This window comes from Lycium barbarum, chromosome 8, assembly GCF_019175385.1.
Source record: "Lycium barbarum isolate Lr01 chromosome 8, ASM1917538v2, whole genome shotgun sequence".
Classification (NCBI taxonomy): Eukaryota; Viridiplantae; Streptophyta; class Magnoliopsida; order Solanales; family Solanaceae; genus Lycium; species Lycium barbarum.
Window position 1 is genome coordinate 2,997,654 of NC_083344.1, and position 27,976 is coordinate 3,025,629.

General features: G+C 36.2%; 1 protein-coding gene, 1 long non-coding RNA gene and 1 pseudogene across 2 annotated transcripts; 1 reads left to right on the forward strand and 2 right to left on the reverse strand.

Annotated features, from left to right (window-relative positions):
• LOC132604940 (protein SULFUR DEFICIENCY-INDUCED 1-like) overlaps nucleotides 1–27,976 on the reverse strand; it is an 83,715-nt pseudogene that overhangs the window by 41,891 nt on the left and 13,848 nt on the right.
• LOC132605692 (receptor-like protein 19) lies at nucleotides 20,841–26,337 on the reverse strand. The gene is made up of 2 exons (XM_060318876.1): nucleotides 22,828–26,337; nucleotides 20,841–21,326 (listed from the first exon to the last, which is right to left on the reverse strand). The coding sequence occupies exon 1, from the start codon at nucleotides 25,285–25,287 to the stop codon at nucleotides 23,284–23,286; it is 2,004 nt and encodes a 667-aa protein (XP_060174859.1). The 5' UTR covers nucleotides 25,288–26,337; the 3' UTR covers nucleotides 20,841–21,326; nucleotides 22,828–23,283.
• LOC132605693 (uncharacterized) lies at nucleotides 25,464–27,964 on the forward strand. The gene is made up of 2 exons (XR_009569413.1): nucleotides 25,464–25,599; nucleotides 27,736–27,964. It is a non-coding gene; the product is annotated as an uncharacterized LOC132605693 (long non-coding RNA).

The window sequence follows — 27,976 nt, forward strand, 5'->3', positions numbered from 1 at the left end:
CAATATCATAAATGAGCCAAACCGGCTAACCAACTCTGGAAGTGTAACATGACACTTGTCTTGTCTATGAAACCTCTAACACGAATCTGAAACACGTAGCGTACTTGCTGGGACAAGGCCCCCAGCATACCTTTAGATGCAAAACTAAATAAAGAAAGACAATGCCTAAACCCCGAATGAGATGGGGCTCACCAATAAGCTGGTACGTGCAGATCCTAATGAGCAGAGGCGTCGTCCTGTAAATTCGTACCTGCATCGTGAAATGCAGTCCCCCGGGCAATAAAAGGGGACGTCAACACATTGAATGTACTGGTATGTAAAGCAACTGAAAGAAATAACATGGGACATGGAATAACATGATAAGAACTGAAACTGAAAACCTGGACATGAGCATGAGCATGGGTACATATATAGATATAACATAAGTAAAACATGATAAGTAGGGAGAGCATTTCATAAACCGGAAACATGGTATAACCACGTGGTTACGTGGAGTCTGGTACCTCGCCGGACCAACAGAGCCCCCATACCTTGCCAGGGTATAAGGTGGTAACGTGCCTGATGGATCCATTCAGTATAAAATTAAGAAATCGTCCTAACTGGGAGGATCGATCCTTGTCCTACGGTGGCTACGTAGTTTCAGGCTATATGAGCCTTCTCGGTAACTTGTGCAACTCCGAAAAACATGAACATGATATAATTGGCTAAGAAGCCCATGATTTTCATGAATTAACTTGTACTTGACTTGTAATCATGATTTCACGAAATAACTTGTAAACATGGTTTCATGAAATAGCTTGTATTTATCATGTATGTATCTTATGTCATGGCATGAAAGTAATTATATAATATAGTTGCATGAAAACTTGTAGACATGTAGGATATTCATGAAATAATCATTCTTAGTTAAAAACATGCATGCAAGAACCCATGGAATACAAGATATGGATTTTCATGGATTACGGACTGATTCTCAATAATCATATGGAGTTATTAAGAACACAATGATAGAATAATAGCAATTCATACATAATCTATTCATGGACATGGACCTAGGGTTGTCATGAACATGGTGTAGAAACTCTAGTTTTAGTAGAGAATCATAATTTATGGATTATGAGGCGTGGGGAAGAATAATGATGTTCCCACACGTAGATAGTAACTCTACATACCTGGTAATGCTCCAAACGTGAATTAAAGATTTTAACTTTGAAGAAGATTTCCAAAATCTTGAATTCTTGAACCTTGAGATGGGTTTTCTTGAAAATCCTAGTTTAGGAGCAATGATTTCTTGCTTAGATTATTAGAGTATATGTTAGAATTGAGTTGGAAGGGTTTGGATTGACTTACCTTGATGTTTTGGATTGTTGCTAGGGCTTGGAATTGTGAATAATGAAATAAAAGAACTGAAGGCTTGAATTTATACAAAAGTGAGGCGGAAGTTATATGGACATATTATACGGTCCGTATAAAGTTATACGGCCCGTATAATATGACCATATTTTATCATGGCTGAAAACAGAACGTCGATTTGAAGTTTCATGAAGTACGGACGAGTTATACGGTCCGTATAAAATTATATGGGTCATATAACAAGTTTTTATAACATGACCAGTGAACGGACTGCTCTATAATCCTTCAGTAAAATGGTCATAACTTTTTGTACAGATGTCCCCTTGACCCCCATAATATACCGTTGGAAAGATATTTCAAAGGGCTACAACTTTAATTTAGGAAGTTTTCCAAAATTCCAAATTAATAAAGGGGTTATGGCCGTTGAAAGTAAGACCTTCTACAAACTCACTTGCAAACATGTCCCGTAGAGTGGCTTCCATCTTTGCTTTGCCCAAAGACATTTCTTATGACTTGGTTAGTTTTAAAAACACTTCCTATAACCCTCATATTGGTTCCATTATATTATCATCTTATGAGTCAAACCTTCGCCCGAAGCTACGAGGTGTTACAATATCTCCCCCTTGGGATCATTCGTCCTCGAATGATGGGTCATGGTTAAGAATATGGCTGGACATGGCTTGACTACATGAACGTGAAGGAAACATGACATGAAACATAGAGACTGAACTAACATGCATGGTTATATGGACATGTGAATACTGAGACATGGAACATGGGCGCCGGATACATGACATGAGCGTGAAACATGAGACATAACATGACATGGGCTATGGAAAGTTACCTTGAGAGTTCGCTGCTTGCTCTTCAAACAAAAATGGGTACTTGTATTTCATATCCTCCTCGGCTTCCCATGTAGCTTCCTCAACTTTCTGACTCCTCCACAGGACTTTCACTGAGGCTACTTCCTTAGTTCTCAACTTGCGAACCTGATGGTCAAGAATGGCTATGGGGATCTCCTCATAGGTCAAACCATCCTTAACTGTTATAGCATCAGCAGGAACAACCAACGACGGGTCTCCTACACACTTCCTCAACATGGACACATGAAACACGGGATGTACAACGGCCAAATCTTGTGGCAACTCAAGTTCATAAGCTACTAGACCGACCTTTCGCAGAATTCTGTAAGGTCCAATATGTCGGGGACTGAGCTTCCCTTTCTTACCAAATCTCATAACACCCTTCATGGGTGAGACTTTAAGGAACACCCAATCATCAACTGAAAATTCTAAGTCCCTTCGCCTCACATCTGTGTAAGACTTCTGGCGACTCTGAGCCGTTTTCAAACGCTCCTGTATTAACTTAACTTTATCCATAGCCTGGTAAACCAAATCTGGTCCTAACAACTCTGTTTCACCAACTTCGAACCAACCAATTGGTGATCTACACCTTCGCCCATACAGAGCTTCAAACGGTGCCATCCCAATGCTAGCATGATAACTGTTATTATAGGAAAACTCGATGAGGGGTAAGTGGTCATCCCAATTACCCTTGAAATCTAGGATACATGCTCTCAACATGTCCTCAAGGGTCTGAATAGTGCGCTCTGCCTGGCCATCTGTTTGTGGATGAAAAGCTGTGTTGAGGTTCACTTTGGTACCCAATCTTTTCTGAAAGGATTTCTAGAAGTTTGCTGTGAACTGAGCACCATGATCTGAAATAATAGACACTAGGGTCCCATGTAAACTGACAATTTCATTAACATATAACTTGGCGTAATCCTCTGCTGAATCTGTGGTCTTGACTGGCAAAAAATGCGCCGATTTAGTAAGCCGGTCAACGATCACTCAAATAGAGTCATGTCTCCTAGCTGAACAAGGTAGACCTGATACAAAATTCATATTGATCATTTCTCATTTCCAGACAGGAATATCATTATTCTGAGCCAAGCCACCAGGCCTCTGGTGTTCGGCTTTCACTTGCTGACAATTCGGACACTTAGCTACAAAATCTGCCACATTCTTCTTCATATCGTTCCACCAATAAATCTCCTTAAGATCATGATACATCTTAGTGGAACCTGGGTGAATGGAATACCTGGAATTGTGAGTTTCTGACATGATTCGCTCTCTGAGCCCATCTACATCTGGAACACACAATCTACCTCGGTACCTCAAGGTACCATCATCTCCCTCTTGTTCGAAAACCGTCGTCTTATGCTTGTGAATCCCCTCTTTCAGCTGCAATAAGTAAGGATCATTAAACTGTTTCTCCTCGACTTCAACCACTAAAGAGGAAAGGGCTTTATTCTGAACAACTACACCACCATCCTCGGAGTCCAAAAGTCGAACTCCAAGACTAGCCAAACGGTGAACTTCCCTGGTCATAACTCTTTTATCTGCATCAATGTGGGCTAAACTCCCCATGGAACGCCGACTAAGAGCATCAGCTATAACATTCGCTTTCCCCGAATGATAAAGAATATCCACATCATAATCCTTAAGCAATTCGAGCCATCTCCTTTGCCTAAGATTCAGCTCCCTTTTCTTGAAGATATACTGCAGGCTTTTATGATCTGTGAAAATATCAACATGCACTCCATACAAACAATGACGCCATATCTTAAGTGCAAAAACTACAACTGCCAACTCTAGGTCATGAGTCGGATAATTCTTTTCGTGAACCTTGAGCTGACGAGATGCATAAGCTACAACCTTACCATGCTGAATTAAGACACATCCGAGATCAACTCCCGAAGCATCACAATAAACCACGAACCCTTCAGTTCCCTCTGGCAGCATCAAAACTGGAGCAGAAGTCAATCTCTTCTTCAACTCTTCAAAGCTTCGCTCACAAGCATCTGACCATTAGAACTTAACTTTCTTCTGAGTCAACTTAGTCAACGGAGCAGAGATAGAAGAAAATCCTTCTACGAAGCGTCGATAATAGCCTGCCAGACCCAAGAAACTTCTTATATCAGAAACTGAGGTGGGTCTGGGCCAACTCCTTATGGGATCAATCTTCTGAGAATCAACTTTAACACCTTCACCTGAGATCACATGGCCTAAGAACGCCACTGATTTAAGCCAAAACTCACACTTTGAGAATTTTACAAAAAGTTCGTGATCTTTAAGAGTCTGCAACACTATTCTGAGATGTTCTGCATGATTAGCCTCATTATGGGAATACACCAAAATATCATCAATGAAGACAATGACGAATAAGTTGAGATAAGGCTTGAAGACCCTGTTCAAAAGATCTATGAAAGCAGCTGGCGCATTTGTCAACCCAAATGACATAACAAGAAATTCAAAATGGCCATAACGGGTTCTGAAAGCGGTCTTCGGAATATCAACTTCCTTAACCTTTAACTGATGATAGCCTGATCTGAGGTCAATCTTGGAATAACATTGGGCGTCCTGCAGTTGGTCAAGTAAGTCATCTATTCTAGGAAGAGAGTACCTATTCTTAATGGTGACCTTATTCAACTGACGGTAGTCTATACACATACGTAAGGAACCATCCTTCTTTCGGATAATTAAGATTGGCACACCCCAAGGCGAAACACTGGGCCTAATAAACCCCTTGTCAAGAAGATCTTTCAACTGGGCTTTTAACTATTTTAACTCTACTGGAGCCATTCTGTATAGCGGAATAGATATCGGCTGAGTATCGGGAAGTAGATCAATTCCAAATTCAATCTCCCTGTCAGGAGGGACTCCTGGAAGATCTTCGGGAAAGACCTCTGGAAATTCATTTACAACTGGGATGGACTGGAGAGTTGGAGTCTGGGCATTTGAATCCTTGACTCAAACTAGGTGGTAGATATAACCTTTGGAAATGATTTTTCTGGCTTTTAGGTAAGAAATAAATCTACCCCTGGGTACTACTGAATTACCCTCCCATTCTATGACTGGCTCATTAGGAAACTCAAATCTTACCACCTTAGTTCTACAACATACTGTGGCATAACATAAAGCTAACCAGTCCATACCCATGATCACATCAAAGTCTACCATTTCTAATTCCGCTAAATCATCTATGGTTCTGCGGTGATAGACTAAAACTGGGAAACCCCTATAAATACGTCTAGCTATGACTGATTCCCCAACTGGGGTGGATACCTCAAGGGGTTCATACAATTTTTCTGGTTCAATACCAAACTTTTTAGCAACAAAAGGGGTTACATAAGGTAAGGTGGATCCTGGGTCAATAAGGGCATATACTTCAAAAGTGAAAACTGTGAGTGTACCTGTGACAACATCTGCTCTAGTCTCTGTATCCTGACGACCTGTCAATGCATACAAACGGTTCTGACCACCGCCTATATTGCCAGACTTTTCCGTGCCACGCCCCTGCTGGGCTTGATTGTGACGAGGAGCTGCTGAATTAATAAACTGCGTCACATTACCTCCGGTACCCTGTCTGGCTGATGGACAGTCTTTCTGAAAATGGCCCTTATGACCACATCTAAAGCAGGCATCAGTACCCACACGACATTCACCTGAGTGTCTCTTGTTACACTTGTCGCATATCGGATGGGTATAAGTCGACTGACCCACACTAGCCTGAGAGTAAGAACTTGATGGCCTGAAATTCTACTTCTTATCATTACGGAACTTGGGGACTGGGGCACTTTCTGTGGACGGAGTAGGTCCTGCTGACTTGTTCTTAAAGAATTTCCTGTTTCCATTCCCGCTGAACTGTCCGGTAGACTTGACCCTCTTGTTGAATTCCTTGTCTCTCTCTTTGTGCAAGGCTTCCTCCTTCTTTAGCCTTGTCTCATTATCCTGTACGAAAGCAACCATCTTGGAGAAGGTCATTCCCCCATTCTGTGCAGCAATGTTGGCCCCATCATACAAATGGGAATCAAGTCCTCCAACAAACCTCCTCACTCTTGCCCTCATATCCGGTACCATATGTGGAGCATACTTAGCCAGACTTACAAATGCCAAATAGTAGTCCTGAACTGACCTGTCATTCTGCTTAAGCTTCAGAAATTACTCAGCCTTAGCCTCTCTGAATTCTATTGGCATGAAGTGGTCCAGGAATGCGCTTGTAAATTTATCCCATATAGCATCAGGTGCATCCTCACCTCGGGATAATTCCCAAGATTCATACCAAGTGTTAGCAATGCTTTGCAGCTGATGAGCTCCAAAAGTAGTTTCTTCAATTTCCGTAACTGTCATAATCCTGAAGATCTTTTGGAGAGCATTAATGTAGTCCTTAGGGTCCTCATCTTTCTTTGTCCCCGTAAAGACTGGGGGATTCATCCTGAGAATGTCCTTAGTCTTAGAAGACTCTCCATTACCTCCTGAACTTTACCCAGATTCCTGACGTTGGGCCTGAGCTGCTACCAGTTGTGTGAGCATATTGATAGCATTCCTAACATCTGCATCCGAATCATTAGGAGGTGTAACTGTAGGAGCGGTTGAGCCTGCTGTCTGAGTCGGAACGGTCTCTTCGCGAGTTGCTTCCGTAGTAGCCCCTTGGCTGGTGGCTGTGGCCTTTCTGGTGTATTTCCTTTTTGCAGGCATTTTCTGAAAATACGTACACGCACGAATTAGAAAGGCATCCTGAAAGTACTGCTCTAACTGCACGATCTAGAGTATGAATGAAGTGAGACAATCCTAAATGTCTTGGTGGTCAACTGTTTATATGTATGGGGCGCTTACACATATAAAAGTGACCCCACTGGACACGGTTTCATAGACTCCTTAAAGACACTTAAACCTAGGCTCTGATACCAAGCTTTGTCACGTCCCGAACCATGGTCTGGGTGTAACACGACACTCGGTGCCTGACTACATGTGACCGAGCTAACCACATGGCTTGCTGAATCATCATGAGGCATACATGAACGGAAATATAACGTGAAGTGCATGATGAGCTTTTATCAAACATAGTAAGTCATAATATTAAACATAAGTATTTGATTAAGTCATGAATGCAGACAATATCATAAATGAGTCAAACCGGCTAACCAACTCTGGAAGTCTAACATGACACTTGTATTGTCTATGAAACCTCTAACATGAATCTGAAACACGTAGCGTACTTGCTGGGACAAGGCCCCCAGCATACCTTTAGATGCAAAACTAAATAAAGAAAGACAATGCCTAAACCCCGAATGAGATGGGGCTCACCAATAAGCTGGTACGTGCAGATCCTAATGAGCAGAGGCGTCGTCCTGTAAATTCGTACCTGCATCGTGAAATGCAGTCCCCCGGGCAATAAAAGGGGACGTCAACACATTGAATGTACTGGTATGTAAAGCAACTGAAAGAAATAACATGGGACATGGAATAACATGATAAGAACTGAAACTGAAAACCTGGACATGAGCATGAGCATGGGTACATATATAGATATAACATAAGTAAAACATGATAAGTAGGGAGAGCATTTCATAAACCGGCAACATGGTATAACCACGTGGTTACGTGGAGTCTGGTACCTCGCCGGACCAACAGAGCCCCCATACCTTGCCAGGGTATAGGGTGGTAACGTGCCTGATGGATCCATTCAGTATAAAATTAAGAAATCGTCCTAACTGGGCGGATCGATCCTTGTCCTACGGTGGCTACGTAGTTTCAGGCTATATGAGCCTTCTCGGTAACTTGTGCAACTCCGAAAAACATGAACATGATATAATTGGCTAAGAAGCCCATGATTTTCATGAATTAACTTGTACTTGACTTGTAATCATGATTTCACGAAATAACTTGTAAACATGGTTTCATGAAATAGCTTGTATTTATCATGTATGTATCTTATGTCATGGCATGAAAGTAATTATATAATATAGTTGCATGAAAACTTGTAGACATGTAGGATATTCATGAAATAATCATTCTTAGTTAAAAACATGCATGCAAGAACCCATGGAATACAAGATATGGATTTTCATGGATTACGGACTGATTCTCAATAATCATATGGAGTTATTAAGAACACAATGATAGAATAATAGCAATTCATACATAATCTATTCATGGACATGGACCTAGGGTTGTCATGAACATGGTGTAGAAACTCTAGTTTTATTAGAGAATCATAATTTATGGATTATGAGGCGTGGGGAAGAATAATGATGTTCGCACACGTAGATAGTAACTCTACATACCTGGTAATGCTCCAAACGTGAATTAAAGATTTTAACTTTGAAGAAGATTTCCAAAATCTTGAATTCTTGAACCTTGAGATGGGTTTTCTTGAAAATCCTAGTTTAGGAACAAGGATTTCTTGCTTAGATTATTAGAGTATATGTTAGAATTGAGTTGGAAGGGTTTGGATTGACTTACCTTGATGTTTTGGATTGTTGCTAGGGCTTGGAATTGTGAATAATGAAATAAAAGAACTGAAGGCTTGAATTTATACAAAAGTGAGGCGGAAGTTATATGGACATATTATACGGTCCGTATAAAGTTATACGGCCCGTATAATATGACCATATTTTATCATGGCTGAAAACAGAACGTCGATTTGAAGTTTCATGAAGTACGGACGAGTTATACGGTCCGTATAAAATTATATGGGCCATATAACAAGTTTTTATAACATGACCAGTGAACGGACTGCTCTATAATCCTTCAGTAAAATGGTCATAACTTTTTGTACAGATGTCCCCTTGACCCCCATAATATACCGTTGGAAAGGTATTTCAAAGGGCTACAACTTTAATTTTGGAAGTTTTCCAAAATTCCAAATTAATAAAGGGGTTATGGTCGTTGAAAGTAAGACCTTCTACAAACTCACTTGCAAACATGTCCCGTAGAGTGGCTTCCATCTTTGCTTTGCCCAAAGACATTTCTTATGACTTGGTTAGTTTTCAAAACACTTCCTATAACCCTCATATTGGTTCCATTATATTATCATCTTATGAGTCAAACCTTCGCCCGAAGCTACGAGGTGTTACACTCATCATACTTTTGTTCCAAATATACCCCTCATTTAATACTTTAACACTGATATACCATTATTTTTAATGGAATGACACGTGCTAGCTCAAAAATAAAAAAGACCCGCCCCAATTTTTTTTACCCACTATTCGATTGAATTTCATTATGCGACCCAATTCCAAAGCAATGGAATTCATCCGTATCTCCGACTATCACGTCGGCATCGTTGGCCTCGGCTTCGACGGTCGTCTGTTTACGAACGATTCGAGATACTTTTTAATTAATAATTGCACGGGTGTCTTTAACATTACTGCAAGTTATTTGACAATTAAAAATTAAAATATGAAAACAATTGCTTATTATTTACAATTTTGAATATACGTAGGAACAATAATGCTTTTTAGTTATTGAATTCCAAAGTGCGTGATAAATAGAGCTTCTTGTGTATAATTGTAGTAAAAGAAATACGGTTAAATGTAAATACTAAAGAATCTACTTACAAAAAGAAATAGGATTTGAAACATTTTGGTGTATTCTTACGTGTTGTTTCCTCCAAAATTTTGAAGAAGAATTCCAATCAATTTCTTTTTATAATTTTCTTTTTTTAAAATCGATTTTTTTTAGAAAAGCAGCACAACGTAAATTGATAACAGTATTTTATTTGAAATAGGATTAGAAACCTATTCTACTTCAACTCTTCATCCTAATATGTAGTATTTTCAATTATGTCCTTCCTCGTGAGTTTTTGTGAAAGAATATTTGAAGGATATTTTGATCAACCAGCATTTATATTCGTGTTTTTATTTTCGGTTGAATCCAAAGTCCTAAATTTAGGAAAAAAGTAATATTACAATTTTATCCAATATGAAATAATTGTTTAGAGAAATTTCAACTTAAAAGGGTATAAAAGCCGTTTAATATTTGAAGAATTTTTTTTTTTTGTCAACCAACATTTATATTCATGCTTTTAAAATAATATAGATATGTGCATGTATAACCAACGTAAAGTTTCTAAAAACTATCTTTCCATATGAATGTCTTGCCTTTTATATTTATTTTTTTGTGTATTTTGCATGTATTTAGATTAACTTTTCAATTAACAACAAAATTCATACATCTATGAACTACATTTTTTTTGTTCTCTTAACCGCGCGAAGCGCGGCACATTTCATTAGTTATGAATGAGTTGAAGACAAACATCCAAATGTTGTTGAATGATCCAATTTTCTAAATAGGGTGCATCCACAAAATTCATCAGAATACTAAATTAATCAACTATCACATGAATTCGCGAGTTGATTTCTCATACAGTCACTCAACTAATGATAACTATCTCACAAAATCACTTTTCTTTTGTAACAGAAAAGTCACTCAACTATTGTCACTTCACCTACAAAGTTACTCCACCAACTCAAGTGATATTTCCGGTAGAAATCGCTGATGTAGAAATTTTTAAAGCCAAACTTTTTTAAAAATAAAAAGCTATCCGTTTTAATTAGGGAGAATAACCTATATATATATATATATATATATATATATATATATATATATATATATATATAAGAATAGGGTATATTTACAAAATATGACGATACTTTTCAGTTTACAAAACATACCATATACGAAAATTTTGTGTATGAAATGTATATATCTCGCTCAAAGCTTAAAATTTTCTCTCAGAATTTTGTGTATGAAATATGTATATCTCACTCAAGACTTAAAAATTTCGCTCAAATTTGTGTATGAAAATTATATTATGAAATATGTATATCTTGCTCAAAGCTTAGAATTCTCACATTTTTCGTGTATGAAAATTGTATAAAAATGGTATGTATATAACTGTATAAATTTTGTATGAAATTCATGTTAGGTTTTTGAAAATTTAACACAACTACAACAACATTTTATACAACTCTCATACAAATTTAATACAATTTTGTATCTCGCTTCAAATTCGAATGAAATTTCATACAACTATAACAATCGTAAAAAACTGAAGATGCTATGGAAGACAATCCCATTATGCATTTTGTGGATTGAAATAGAAGAGTTTTGAGGAAAAGAAAGACCACATTTCTTCTCTAACAAAATGCTTAGAAAATTTATACTTTTGGTGTAAGGGTTATACGATAGAAGATATGACACATTTTTTTAGATTTTTTGGGTGACATGAGGATGTAATGGAGAAATTATAAAATTCGCTGTGTCTTTGTAACTCTCGCAGTACCACCCTGATATTGATTTTGATCCAAAAAAAAAAAACTTATAAAGCAATAACCAACTCGAAGGATCTCATTGTTTCTTCCGAACTTTTAGAGAGGCAATTAGCTCAACTGTCTTGTGTACACCTGCAGATCTAAGTAGATTTTGAGAAAGAAGGGGAAGGGAAGGGTCCGTTGTTTTTTCTCCAAATCTGGGTATATTAGAGAAAGGAAGGGAAGGATGGGCTTTTAATTTTTTCAAATCCGTTATGTTTTGTAATTAAGTTGGTATGTTTTGTAATAAGAAAAAGTATCATTCAGTTTTGTAATATAGAGTCTTAAGTAGTATTATTAGGTCATTTTCCCTTAAAAAAATCTGGTCATTTTTTAAGCGAACTAGACACGGCCCATTAGAATAAAGACAAACTTACATAAATAACTACCTTTTAGGAGCAGTTAACCATCCATAACTACCTTTTTCATATTGACAATTCGTAATTACATTAGGCATTTTCGGTGTATTTGATGTATTTGAATACAATGTTCAATTGTATTCAGCCTTATCTGATGTCACATGTATTTGATGGTATTTGAATGTATTCGAGCTGCTGCGAAATTGAATGTATTCACTATATTTGAATGTATTTCATATGTATTTGGCTCATATGTCTTGTATCTCATATGTATTTGGGCTTATTGTTTTGTATCTGAGATACACTCAAAATACACTCAAATAAAAGGAGAAGAAGCTAAGAAAAATATGTAAGAAAAATAATGTGATTGGTTGGGTTCAAACCTGGGTGGGTGGGGCAGAGCCCGCGCCTAATAACCACCCCAACCACGGCCGCTTGATATATTTTGGTAGAGTTATGAATGTTAATTTACAAAATCACTATAGCTACTAAATATAAATAAATTAAAAGATAACTATTATCAATAATTACCTCTTAGATGTAGCTATGCCAAGTAATTATACCACGTGACTTAAAAAAAAATAAGTCTACTAAAAAAATGGATATCCTTATTTTTTTAAAGCCCACGTGGCATTTTTAATTAAAAAACAAGCTAAGTGATTTAAAAAAAAACTGTCAGCAAAAAGAGTATATTTGCACCACTGGAACTTTGCGCTGATTACGGGTAAATTAGTAAAAACACTCCTAATTTTCTAGGAGTAAGCAATTTCTTAAGGAGTGTGCATAAGCTAAAAACGTCACTTATTATGAAACGGAACATTTTCTCCTTAAAGAAGAGAAAAGTCATTTCTAGTGGAAAAAAGTGTTTAATGATTTTTCTATTTATCAGTCCTTTTCCTTATTTTTCAACTCTTACAAGGTGTTGACTGGACATTTGAACCAAGTTAATTGTATATTTTCATTAAAGTAGTTGGGCCCAGAGTTGGAAATTGAGTGCAGAAAACTTAGGATTCAGTTAAGAATTGCTATTATATGACTTTTCCTATCTATTGCTATTCAATTTTGTTCAATTAAGACAGTCGCCACACGATTTCCAGCAACTCTTACCTGAGTTATCCACACTCAATTTCCAACTTTGGTCTGAACTTCAAGTGCCAATATGCAATCAACTAGCCATTTTTACTTAGGAGCCGTTTGGACATGATTTGAAATCATGTTTGGACATGCAATTTGGATTTCTTAAGTTATATTTTTTTTATAGACATAAAAACTCCACAAGTTGTGAAAACTATCTAAAAGTTTTCAATTCTTATACAATCTTACCAAATGAGCAAGTCATAGTTCATAACACAACTAATACGCTACTAGAAGACCTTTCTAAAAAATACAATATCAATTGATCAAACTTTAGTTCAATAAAAAAGAAAATTTAACATGAATAGTAATGTAACTACTCTTATGAAGTTAATGAGGTTGGTAAATGGTTGGTGGGAGTAATTGTTAAAAATAGCTACCAATTTATAGGTCTTTTTTACAAAATATAAACTTATGGATCAAGTTTTACATTTAAAATTTTTGAAACCATGATTTGAAATCCCAAATCATGCCTTTTTGGATGATTTGCTCATGAGATGAAATCGCATGTCCAAACGCCTACTTAATTTGAGCAATTAACTATTTACTCTTACCTGTAAATAGCAATTAGAGATACACTTTCCTCCTATTTACTTGAAGAAGAAAAAAAGCTCAGCACAAGCTAGTACCATTTTTACCACGCTCCCAATGATAAGTACAATAATACTATACAAATCTCAGTAAGGAAATATCCCTCCCTATCAGTAGCGACTAGCCAACACCAGTAGATAAACCAGGTGTTTTTAGGTCAGCAACAAACAAAAATCAACACCAATCAAAAATTAAAAGCGCCTTCTAGTTGAGTTTTGGGGAAAATAAAAAATGGGGAGGAACCTACTGCCTTGGTATAGTATCTAAGAGAATGGTTGAAAGAAAGAATTGAAAGGAGTGAGAGTATCTTGAAGCAAAGACAAATTATAACATGAACTTACAAAGATATTAAGCTGCAAGAGTTAACAACATTCATGAAGAAAGGAGTACTAAGATTTTATTTTTGTACCGAGTAATTCACCATATTCTCGTGGTGTTGTTGGAAATCGACCATCTATGGGAAAAATTTATATGGGTTGCACATCATTGGCCTTGGTTCGAACATATTTTAACTTATTAAGTTAAATGAGTTATAAAAGAAAGAAACAATTTCTAACTAGTTCAGTTGCGACGATCCATGAAAGCAATCACTCCATAAGAATAAGGAAAATTACCGTGACAAAGATTAGAATATGTTGCTTGCCCAAACTATACGTCCATATTGAACAATTGTCCCAAAGGAGACCCCAGCGAAACTGATGGTAAGTTGCCTCCTAGGTTAAAGGGAAAAGGTGCAAATTTAACCCTTAATTTTGCAATTTAGAGCAAACATATCATTCGTTAAAAAAGTGGTGCATATATACCCCTGCGGTTAAACAAATGGTGCAAATATACCCTTTTAGCTGGAACTTTTTAAAAAAAAATCATTTAGCTTGTTTTTAATTAAAACAAATGTCATGTGGCTTTAAAGAAATAAGTCTACCCATTTTTTAGTAGACTTGTTTTTTTAAAGTCACATGACATTTTTTCCTAGCGCTTGTCTAATTCGTTTAAAAAATATCACTATAGCTTTAAAAAAAATAAGTCTGGCCATTTTTTAAACGAACCAGACGCACCCATCTGAATAAAATTACCACGTGACTTTAAAAAAATAAGTCTACTGAAAAAATGGATATAGTTATTTTTTTAAAGCCCATGTGGCATTTTTAACTAAAAAACAAGCTAAATGATTTTTAAAAAAAAATTTGTCGGCAAAAAGAGTATATTTGCAACATTTGTGTAAAGGCATAGGTATATATGCATCACTTTCTATAATGACCCGTTAGGTCCTTTTGGTTGCTTTTGTATTTCTGCCTATTTTGCCTTTATGAAATCGCATTTTTGCTTGTTTTGGGAACTTGCTAAGTTGAGTAACCTTTAATTGTTAGGCTGACTTTAGGCATCTTCGGGGGTAATTTCGTCTTTTGGGATTTTCGTCGGTTCCATTAGCTTCGGAACGTCGAACATAGGATGTTTGAGTGTTTGGTTCAGTTCCCGAGGGTCTTGGGGGCATTTTGGTCATTTGGTTGAAAAGTGAGGTTTTGCCCGTTCGGGGTTGACTTTGTCAACGAGAGCTCTTTGGAAATTCCGAGTGCGCGGATGAGTTCGCATTTTTACATGTGTTTGCATATTTGGTTTATGTTGGGGAGATTCCGGGAGAGTCTCGGGATTTTGGAGAACGAGAGCCAAAACTAGATTTTTCTGATTTCTGGTGTTGTGCGTAGGCGCGTGTGGGTTCCGTCCCTGCGGACACGCCCCAGCCAGCGGAGGCTCGCAGGAGCGAGAACCAGTGAAGTTGGGCACAGTATGACCATGCGAGAAATTTTCTCGCAGGAGCGCTCACGCCCCAGCGAACCTGGCCCTGCCGATGCGGGCCAGGATATTTTGGAAGACTTCGCCCATGAAAAGATTCGTTCGCCGGTGCGGGTGCGCCGGGGTGAACTTAAGTTGGTAGGGGCGAGAATCACTGAACAGAATGTGGGTTTTAGGGTGTTCACCCTTTAGTCTTTCCATTCACAACCCCTAAGTTTGAGAGCGATTTTGGAGGAGAAATGAAGTCATATCAAGAAGGATTCATTGGGTAAGTGTTCTAATCCCATAATTTGGTTATTCCACCTAGTAAGATCATAATCCATGCTTAGAATGTTGAATTTTAGGAGTAATAATGAAGGATTTTGGAACCCAACTTATGAAATTGGGGTTTTAGAAATTGAACATGAATTAATGATTATTTGTGGTTGATTTTCGGAATATAAGTCATATGAAGTGTAGGTATCATGATTCTAGGCTCAATTTATTGTTTTGACCTTTTTGGCTCGGAACCTAATTTTAGGGCTTATTTTAGGGGCTTTGGAATATGTAGCAATATGGGTGTTGTTAGACTCGTTTTCTAACATATATTCCGAATTTGACTAGATTTTGTGCGTTTGGAGTCCTTTCGTGATGGCAAGAGGACCTCGTGACTCGAGATTCGGCACTACCAGGCATGTTAAGACCTTGTACCCTTTCTTGAACGTGTGTGTTGGAGTAAAATGAACCTAAAAGGGGGAAATTGGGCGAATTAAGGGCGTTCCGATACTTGTAAGGTGACGAGCACTAGTATCGGATGCCGGTGATCATGATTGGGTATTTGTGCTATTTCAATTGTACAGTTGGTCTGAATGCCATGTCTGGGCACTGGCTGATAGAATAGTATGATCCTATGGATCTGTGATTGGGGTCTGATGCCCGTACTTATGCCTCTTATTATATTTGTCTGTCTTGTTCGTTTATGTGCATATCACTCATATATCCTCGTTGTAATGAAATAACTAAATAAGTGAAGCCTTTATGATGTTGAGAATATGCTTTTGTTGGTTTCCATGCTTACATTCTTATTCATGACTTGGAGTATGCCATATTCATGCTTTACATGTATTCATGCAAATGATTCAAGGATACGATTGTGAGTCCGATGGGACCTTTTTCCGGACGAGTGATGATATTGGCACATGATATTGGTACTTGAGCCCGGTTGGCTAAGAGACAGGTTACTGAGATATGATAAGAAATGATGAGGCCGCGATTCGAGGAAACTACCAGAGCGGTGATATATGGGCCTCATGACCCCCCCACCCCATGGGTCATGATGTCGTTCATATTCGACTGTGTGTATATCGGGATGTGGAAACAAAGGCCTTACATTGCATTTCGTCACATTGGCATCTTATATAATGCTCGTGTTGCTGTTGTGATTGTTATGGTTTACCTTACCTTATTTGCTGGCATATTGGTTGTGGTTTAGTTTCATTGTGATCCTATTTTACTTGAACTAATAGCGCGTAAGTGTGGTTATAGCATTCATAGGCCAGCCCTCGTCTCCGTTCTGGAAAGGGTTCGTCGAAATGTTGAGTACCCGTTGTTATTTGTACTCACGCTACACTTGCTGCACCCTTTTGTGTGCAGACTCGATCCCTTGCACCAGTGGAGGCCATGACTACCAGGTTCCCATTAGAGTTTCGTTCGAGTGATTGGGGTGAGCTTCGGGATCCGAGGATGGCCTTAGATTCTAGTCATCTATCATTCCTGTCTTCTTTGATTCAGACAGTCTTTATTGAATTTTCAGACTATTTTTCATACTCTAGTGTCCTTGTTATCGTGTGACATTTTAGATTTTTGGGAAAGTTGTAATAATTATTTAAATACTGTTTATCTAAGCTTCTTAAGACTTATGAAAAGAAATGACTTGTATGCTTTATTTTCCGCGCTTAGATTTGGTTTTAATTATGGCTGTGTTGGTTTATTAGTACGGTGGGACTAGTGCCATCACGACTTGGGTTTTGGGTCGTGACACTGTCTTAACGAGTGTATATCTGCTCTAAACCGCAAAATTGAAGGGTATGTTTACACCTTTTCCCTTGGTTAATTAATATTTCAGTTCCTGTAATTTTTTTTAATATTGACTCGAATAAATTCATCTTAACCCCTTAAACTTTAGGGCATCATTTGGTTCAAAACAATTTATATATGCGGGAATTAGTACCACAAAGATTAAATTATAATACAAGGATGGTAATACGGGGATCACTGTGCATGGATTAATTCTTTTTAAATGTTTTGGTTTTGTTTTTCTGGTTAAGAACGTTTGGTTATCATATTTAGAAGAGCAAAATATCTTATTTATTCAAAAATTACTACTATAAATTCTACTCAAGGACAAAGAAAAAGAAAAATGTAAAGAATAAGTAACTAGTATTCCTTCGAGTGGTTTGCTTCATCTGGGATAACAAGGACAATTATCAAATGCGTTAACTGTATCGGCTAAAATACATATTAACCATAAATCTGGAGGTTTCTCTGCTTTTCTAGGAAAAAGATAGAAGCATGACTGATGAGGTTATTTTTGTTGTTTAATTATAAATGTAAAATCTTATTGTTTCATATTCTACCGCGCATAGAATAGTACCTAATTTTCTTCATAATTTATGTAAGTATTATTCACGAAGAAAAATAAAATACTAACCAAAAAATGTATAGGCTATGATGAGTTTTATACACGGATTACTTCTTCTCGTAATGAAAGTGTTTCCTAATGTTATCCACTTCACTGCTCTGTCTAATATGTATTTGCCGTAAATCCGTTTCCTTTTCAATTTTTAATTGTTTTATTTCAAATTAATAGAATTTCTAAATCATTTTTGCTTTTCTTTTCCATTTATTGAGAAATCAGTAGGTGTTACAGACAATTACCATTTTTTTTTTTTTGGTCAAGACAATTACCCTTTTTTTTGGTCAAGACAATTACCGATTAATTAGAAGCAATATAGTTCTTCTGGACATATAGTTCTCTTTATACATCTTCCAAATAGAATTACGATAGTCTCAGCTCCAATGATGTCTGCTCCAGTACTTCAACGGCCCTTTTGCTTAATGCCACGTTGATGAAAGAACTTTAAATGAGTAAATACTCACCGAACATATATTGTATATACACCAAATCAATGTAATTTACCCTGGTTAAGTGATTTAATGAAGTGAATATATACATAAATTAATCATGGTTATATACGTGATAGTCGTATATATTGAAATACATGTCATAACATCCATTAGTTCGGTGTAAACACTCAGTATAAATAAGTTTTTACCCTTTTAACGGCTAGATTCATTTTTTATATTAATAAAATATTCTTTACATGATATATTTGTGACTTGTATTTATTTCATTTTCTAGTAATATATTTTCTGTTAAAAGAAAAAAAAAGTGGGATAATAGTATACATGGTCAAGATCTCGTCAGCTTCTTCTCTATTCCACGCCACACCCACGCACTTCATTTTTTTTCTTCAGCCTTAGATCTTTCTTCACACATACGGTGTGTTAGCCGTGTTCACAAAAATTTAGTAATTTTTGTTCATACCTAGTATATAAATTAAAATATTCATTAAATACTTTTAAATATTGTCTATAATATCTCTATAAAAACACAAAACTTCAAATTCTGAATTCGTCTTTGCCCGCATTCACAAACCTCTGTAAACATCAAGCAAGTGTAGTCTGAAAATCTAACTAATGAATTTAATTCTACACTGAATTCTTATCCAATTTTCAAACAGATTCAATGATCAAAACTACTAAATCTGGAGGATTTGCACAAAACACTTCCTTAGGCCTGGTGTTTTGATATTCAATAAATCTTAATTCAATTGAGTTTTCAAATACACCAATTTTTTTTCTCCTTGGACCTCATGCGCATGAGCTGATATTTCAGAATTTAAGATATTCATTGGCATCTAGTTTGAAGAATTGAAGGCATATTTGGAGATTCAATGGTTCCTTGTGCGAGGGTCTACCGAAAATAATCTCTCAACCTCTCAAGGTAGGGGTAAAATCTGCGAACACACTACCCTCCTGAGATCCATTTTGTGGATTTTACGTTGTTGTTGTTGTTGTTGTATTTGGAGATTCAGTGGAAAATTTTGATGTTTGTTCGTGATAAAAATGCAACTTGGAAAATGCAAAGAACTCTAGTTATTGTGTATAATTTCCACTATATAGGGGTAAGGTTTGATTTGGAGATGAGATGTTGTACATGATTATGTAAATTTAAAATAATTTGACGTGAAATGAAAAAAGGTAAAATTGAAATAAAAAATGATAAAATCCTACAGTTTGAAGCCCAGGATTTTCTTCCAACTTCCACTTGCTCGACTCTCAATGTCCAGCTTTTAATGAGATTATTGATCCAGACACCAAGTCAAGTCAACCCCAAGTAAGTAGTCCAAAAATAAGGAAAAGGACTAGTGAGAATTACAATTAGAGAAATACTTTTCCACAAAACGAATTTTCTCTTCCTCAAGCATTTAATGGTTACAATTCATTTAGGAGAACTGATGCTGACCCTTCTTTAGTAAGGAGAAAGCATGTGGAGACTTTTAGTAGCAGCAATAGACCAAAGAAGACCTGAAGGATCAATGTAGCAATCACTAATGCTCCCATCCCAGTTATTTCTTACACTACTAGTTTTAGTATACGTATGGTGCAGGTTGTGGCGGAGCCAGAATTTTTACCAAGAGGTTCAAAAATAAAGAAGTAAACACACGAAGAAGTCAAAGGGTTCAACATCTACTATATATACATAAAAAAATAATTCATATCCAATGTGAGTTATTGCCCTAGCTCTGCCCCCTGGTGTAACACGTCAATCAATAAAAGTATAGGCAGTAACAAAGTATAGCTTAACTTTCAAATTGATGTAATATTTGTTTAAACGTTGAGAGTAAATATTATTACCGGTTCGATTGATTTTGTGGTTCATATATATATAATGACAAATATTATAAAATTATTTTAGTTAAACTTATCATCTTCATATTCAAAATTCAGTTACTGTGTACAAAAAAAAATGAATGCACTCATATATAAACTTCATAAAAAAAAAGTGCAATTAGATAATATGTTGCTCGACTCTCAATTTTCAGCTTTTGAGCCCAACTTTTAATGCGAGTATTGGTCCAGACATCAAGTCAAGTCAACCCCAAGTAAGTATTCAAAAATAAGGAAAAGGTATAGTGTATTAATGACAATTACACAAATGCTTTTCCACCAAAACGACTTTTCTTTTCTTCATGCGTTTAATGAGGTTAGGAAAGGACTAGTGAATGACAACAAATTTAACTAAATTTATCATCTTTGCATATTGAGAAGATATAGAATCTAGCTACTGTGTTAAAGTAGTAATGTGTTTATTAAGTCTGTTAGAAATACGAAAAATGAATGCACTCGTATAGAAACTTCACAACAAAATTATGCAATTCAATATATTCACCGGTACTTGTCCATGCATCCTGAATCCTTTTAAAAAAAGAGTACAAATCATAGGAAAATCTTGAAGTAAAGACAAACTATAACCTGAATTTACAAAGGTATATTAAGCTGTAGAGTTAACAACATTTATACTAGGATTTTATTTGTCCCGAGTAACTCGCCATATACCGGTGGTCTTGTTAGAAATGGGCCAACTTTTAGACTAATTTATGTATGTGTTGCACATCATTATATTCTCAAACATGCAATGTTGAATTTGTTTAGAACTGTCTAATTATAAGTTGCTTATACAACATATGATAACTACTTAACAAATACTACTAATTAACATGATGATGATGATTGTATTCCTTTATTCTTTGCACGCAAAAATTATAATGCACTTTTTCCCAAGAGGATGTTGTAGTGGCTCCGATCTCTCCCTTGCTTGATACTTGTTTTTCAATCTGAAGAGCAATAATAAATAATGGATTACAACATGATAGAGTACACTCACTATGATTTTTGATTGGGAAACAAAAGAACCATAAAACAAATAGAACAGTGCTTTGGCAGTACTTTAAAAGGGAAGAGAGTCATATTTGCCCCTCTTGAAAAAGGTTTAATTAATATTGCCCTTCTTTATACTATCGGTCCATGCCCTTAATATTATACTGTCGATCTCATATATGCCCTTAATGTTATAAAAGTGACTCAAATTTTCCCTTCCTCCCTTAACCCCATCCAATTTTGCCAAAATGGCATGCCAACTCACCACAACAACCCTTTTTCTTCCACCACACTAGCCAAAGTCACCAACACCTTCACCATATGTACCATCACCACCAACAAATTATTCTACTTAGTATTGGTTATCATATACCAAAAGAATCACTTTTTCAATTAGTAACATTTTCGCTAATTAATGTTTAACTGTGAGTTTTCACTGTATTTATCTATAACATTTTGCAACTAGAGATTACACAATAAACAAAGTTTCTGTATAGGGTAAAATCCGTCGACACCAAGTGGATGTATCAAAGGATGGCATGTAGCGATGGTGACATGTCAGATTTGAGTCAGCAAGCGAGGCGCTCCGGGAAAGCATGACGGCGCTCCGGAGGAGTAACTTAACAGCTGCTACCGGAGACCGAAACTACAAAGGGTCTGGAGAAGCATGCTAACTCACCGGTCAAACATCATTCAATGTGCAACCGTTACAAGAAACCCCGAGTCTTCTTCCGGTCTTAGATGTGCATTATTGCCCTTCATTGCCATTCATTGTCATAGCATTAAATCTCTTTAATTACCTTTGGCATTAATATTGGTAATGCAGAGGGCATGATTTGTGGATCATACATCCCATAGCTTTAGTATAAATAGATGTACTCATCTCATTGTAAGGATTATCTGAAAATATATACAAGAATTACCTTGCTTTTAGTTCCTAATTGCTTTTGTTCAACTAAGCAAGATCTGATTGTTCGCTAGCCCGGAGACTCTAGCTCAAAAGCTTTTCCAAGGCCCAGGCTACACATCTAGCTTATACTTTACTTTCAATTGTCTCGTTAATTATTACTTGCTATTTCATAATTTTAGTTACATTGATCCGCGTGTCCTTGACCTCGCGTACAAATTCAACTGTATCGATTTTCCATGTAAACAGTTTCCAATTCCCATTAATGGCTTATGTTGTAGTTTCTGTAACCTTTTTCTTTACTTTACAATGCGAGAAATGGATTCTTGGTCCTTTATAAACTACTTTTAGTTTTATGACCTTTTTACAATTTACACATAAGAGATCTAAAAAAGATATTTTCTTCTATTCAAATTGTAAGAGGCCAAGAGATCTAATTTCCTCCTTTACGACGGAAGAGCATATAAGTATTGATAATAAAATCTATTTTTGATAATGTAGAGAAGAAAAATAACAAACTAACAACAATAACACGACTATTGATTAATTACCTCATAGATTTTCACTATCTTCTTCTGCGAAATTTCCTGCGTCGTCGATTTTTCCTCTTTGCTATGTATATCATTTCATGAGTGGTAGTTGCAAAAAAGTCAATGAACCATCTTGGCCTTTCAAAGAGGTATATGAGATACAATATGCTAAATCCAAAAATCAAGCCACAACCATACCCAATTAAGACAGATTGCCAAGTCATTTCGCTAAGAAAAGTAGGCTCATCTTCTTCTTGGTCAACCAACAATACTGGTTCTGGTGCACTCTTACACTGCCCACATTCATTTGACAATGGAAATCCGCACAAATCAGAGTTTCCAAAATATGAATCATTTGGAAACGTATTCAACTGATTACTATGAGGAATAGGTCCGACAAGATGGTTGTATGACAGATTTAGGACCGCAAGAAATGTTAGACTTGCCAATTCCATTGGAATTTTGCCAGTAAGTTGGTTAAAATGAATTGTCCAAAGATTCAAGCATGCTGATGTTCTTCATTTCAACAGGAGTATGTCCACTGAGGTTGTTATGAGATAAATTTAGCACCAGGAGTGAATTTAAATTCCCAATGAACTCTGGGATTTCTCCCTCAAACTTGTTCCTTGACAAATCGATTGTTGTGAAAATTGTCAAGATCTTTTTAAATTCAATCTCTTGATTTTTCAGAAATAATATTACTGATTCATCATAGTGCATTGTAAAGGGCCCATAGTAACGACCTTCTTTCTCCATATATTCCAGTCTTGATTTGTGTGGATCTATGTTCATCATAGCTTTGAAACCTTTGAGAACCTCTGTAGGTATAGAGCTAGTAAATGAATTTTCGGAGAGGTCAAAGATCCTCAAATCTGGAAATGGCAATTTTGTTTGGAAAGCACTAATGGCTCCATGAAATCTATTAGATTTCAATATGAGAACCTCTAACGGCAGCCTCTCCAGCCAAATGGGAAATGTGTCATGGATTTTGTTGCTTCCCAAATCAAGGACTTGTAAGGATGTACAGTTGACTAGCGACCTCGGGATCGGACCTTCCAATTGATTTTTGCTCAAACCAATATAATTTAACCCACCGCACCCCGAGAATATGTCTGGAATGGGACCACGAAGGTTGTTTCCTGGTAATTCTAGGACTGAGAGATTTCCAGAAATAAACAAACAATTGGGAATTTCAACACTCAAATTGTTATCGGACAAAATCAGCATATGTAGGCTATTTGGTTTACAAAGGGAAGATGGCAGAGGTCCTCTGAGTGAGTTTTTTTGAAGATCAACAAACTGCAGTGTCTGCCAAGATAGATGGTCTAAGCTTGTAAGGTTGTTGTAAGAGAGATTAAGGTATTGCAATGAACTCAAACCACCAAACCATTTCGGTAACTGGCCGTGAATTTCGTTCTCCGAGAGAACCAAAAACACTAATTGCTTAGCGTTTAACAAGAAACTCGGAAAATCTTTTACGCGACAGAAGCGTAAACTTAAAGTCCAAAGACTAGGAAGGGTGGTGTTGATGTTTTCCTTATTGCTACTCCACGATAAACCGCTATGAGAAAGACCAAGATGTTGGAGTTTTTTCATTGTTGAAAACATTTCTGCTCCTACCTCACCACTCAAATTATTAGACCCAAGAAAGAGATGAGTTAGGTTCACAAGATCTCTGAGTGAGTGAGGTATGGGACCACTGAGTTGATTTTGATGCATACTAAGCTTTTCTATAGAGTTGGTCTTAAACTCGGGAAGTGGTCCACTTAAGTGATTGCTCCCCAGCTGTAAATAAGTCAGTGAAGTAAGACTAAGCATCCAAGATGGGATTGATCCGTTGAATGAGTTCTTAAACAAACTTAGTTTTTTTAGATTTTGAAGTCCGTTAGCAATAAAAGGAAGTGGACCACTGAGTGAATTGTATCCCAAATTCAAGACTTCAAGCTTTGTCAAGTTCACAAGAAAAGATGGGAATGGGCCACTGAAGTTGTTGATTTTTAGTCCTAAGTGTGTAAGCTTTTGCAATTTGGAAAAAGCATCAGGAATTTTGCTCTCCAAATGGTTCGCTGAAAGATATAGTTGAGTGATTTGTGAAAGGTTCCCGATGGATTCCGGTATAGGTCCGACGATGTTGCACCAAGAAAAGTCCAAAAAATTTAAGGCTTTGAGACTTCCAAATGTACCAGCTAGTCCTCTAGAAATATATCTATTGTCAGAGAGATCTAGCTCAGTTAGCATATGGCTACTGCTCCAGTTAAACTTGGGGAAAGAAATAGTGGTGAGATCATTTCCTGACAATTTAAGGGTTTCCAAATTGGGTAGGAGGAAAATGCTTTTTGGCAAGTCTCCTTGCAAGTTAGTAAATCCAAGATCTAGATATCTCAAAGAAGAAGAGAATGATACATTCATGGGTATCTTGGATGAAATGTGAACATAAGAAAGAGAAAGTACCTCTAACTTGGTTAAGTTTTGAAAAAGCATGTTGAATCCTTCCCGACTAAGCCACGAGATAAATAATGAAATTCAGAGAGATCAAGCAAAACCAATTTGGACAAGTGTGAGATTTCAAATGGAATCCTTCCTTGGAACCAACAATAAGAAAAGTTGAGATGCATCAAACTGGCCAACTGACCAATGCTCGGTGGAATTTGAGAAGCCCAAAAGTCATTATAGGAAAGATCGAGCGTTTCAAGATGACGAAGATGGAAAAGGATACTATTAGGATGGAGAGTTCCTTCAAGATTTCTACTACTGAGGTCCAAACTAGTTACGTGACCAGTGAAACTATCACAGGTAACCCCATCCCACTTACAACAATCCATACGTGAAACTATCACAGGTAACCCCATCACACTTACAACAATCAATACGTGAAACTATCACAGGTAACCCCATCCCACTTACAACAATCCATACTTCTATTCCAAGACATCATTGCGTCTGTCACGTTAAGTGAATGCTTAAAGTTTAGAAGTGCAAGGGAATCATGAGAAGAGCAAAGTGGATCCCCAAAGGCAAAAGAAACCACTTCAACTGCATAGAGAAATAGAAACAAAGAAATAGTAACTGACAATATTCTCTCCATCTCTATCTTTCTCATCTATGTCTAATAGAAAATGTAATTAAAAGATAGACTAAGTATCATTTATATGGAGTTGCGAACCAATTATTTATAAGAATAAGGCCAACCATCACAAAGACTAAGACTTTGTGCACCTATTGCTTGCCCAAACTATACGTCCATAGTCAATTGTCCCAAAAGAGACTCCAATGGTAAGTTGCCTCGTTAGGTACGTAATTGATATTTCAGTTCTTGTAACTTGCCTCCACCGCTCCATTTGTCCGATCTGCTAAAATTAAATGGGTCGAATATATAGTGCAGGGGACCCTAGGGATTCCTCTCATTCTCTCCCGCTAATAGAGAGAAAGAGAGAGACAGGGAGAGGAATCGATATATGTAAAATAAAAGGGGTCCCTTGGATTATATATTCAACCCATTTAATTTAAGCGGGACAGATCAGTGGAGCTAGTCAATTTAATAGTTAATTAAAAGGGAAAATGACCTAATAATATTATTTAAGACTCTGTATTACAAAACATAAGTGTTGACACCCAATTTTGGCTCATCATGCTCAAAATTTATGTCTAGGCAAAAAATACATCTTTTAACACATTTTAATTCAACTTATGGATAATTATCCTTAAGTTTGCAAATATTAGAATTATTTTATCAATTTATTGTCATTTAGATTAATTTCAATAATCATTATTTTTTCACAGTAATTTGGCATACACATCACAACACTACAATTTTATTTCAGGAACATTCATTCTTTAATTCTTTACCGCACAATACATTTTTCAAGTAGCAATCACATTTTTATTTATACTTTTCTAACTGCATATAAATAGTTATATTTTTTTATATTTATGTTAGTTCTATTTTAATACAGTTCATCGGTATAGAAAAAACTGAAAGAGTTTATTGCAAACACAGTTAATTCAAAAACATTTCAAACTTTGTATAAATTAAATTTTATTTACTCCATTTACTATTCTACCTACCCCATATTTATTTCTCCTCTCATTTTTCTTGAGTTAAGCCCCACATGTTATCTTTTTCTTGACTTTTCTCCCCTTGCTTTTCGTCACCCGTTCAACTCTCTCTCTCTTTTCAACTACTTCCCTTTATTTTTTTCAACTCTCTCTCTCTCTCTTCTTTTTTCAAACTCACTTTTTTCCTTGTCAATTCTCTCTCCTTCTTTTCAACTCTTCTTTCCTATTTAATCTCACCTTCCCCTCATTTTTCTCCCCGCTGATACGTCTCTCTCCCCTTAAAAAATTAAAAAAAAAAAACAAATCTTCTTCTCTTAAAAGCCTTATCTCATAGTCATTTTCCATCTCTCATTTTCTACAAAGAGAAAATTCATAATTCTTATCTGTTTCTCTACGCTCACAAACACTATGAACAAATATTTTTTAATAGGGTTCTCTACATCTTGCTCTACATTTTAAATCACTATGAACAAATATTTTTGAATGGGGTTCTCTACTTCTTGCTCTACATTTTAAATCTCTTTTACTTTATATTTGACATTTTTATTATTAGTGTTTTTATTCTTGACATGTTTTTCAATTGTTAAATACTTTGCACATATGCATATATATATATATATATATATATATATTTTATTTTATTTTTAAAAGGAGATAGTTGGGGGGAACTTTTTTTTTTTTTGGTTAATTTATGGATATTTAATAAATTTTACTTTTTGGCCGATGAAGAAATTTCTGTCGATTTTCGAGGCCTCCCCCGCACATAAGACGGATTTTTATTTTAAATCGCACTATATATATTTATTATAATTTTCTTAATTCATTTTGATAAATATTTATCCATTATTAGCATTTTTACTAAGTCTTATGCAGGTATCTGAAGTTACTTCCTGAAGATGACGCTCGAAAGAAGTTCAAATGGCTTCTCGGATTCTCTGTTTATATTTACTTTTACGTTCTTAAAATTGTAGAAAGCATAAAATAAGTGAAAACGTTACTCTCGGGGTAAAAGGAGGAATCATTTATTTACTTGCTCACTTATTATTTGTAGTAGCCACTATTTTTATAGTTAACATGTTTATTAATTTAATTGCTTGGCACACTTCAGTAAATA

Bases quoted from the DNA above. Each gene is read 5' to 3' on its own strand.
- LOC132605692 (XM_060318876.1), bottom strand. From the start codon at position 25,287: ATGCTTTTTCAAAACTTAACCAAGTTAGAGGTACTTTCTCTTTCTTAT.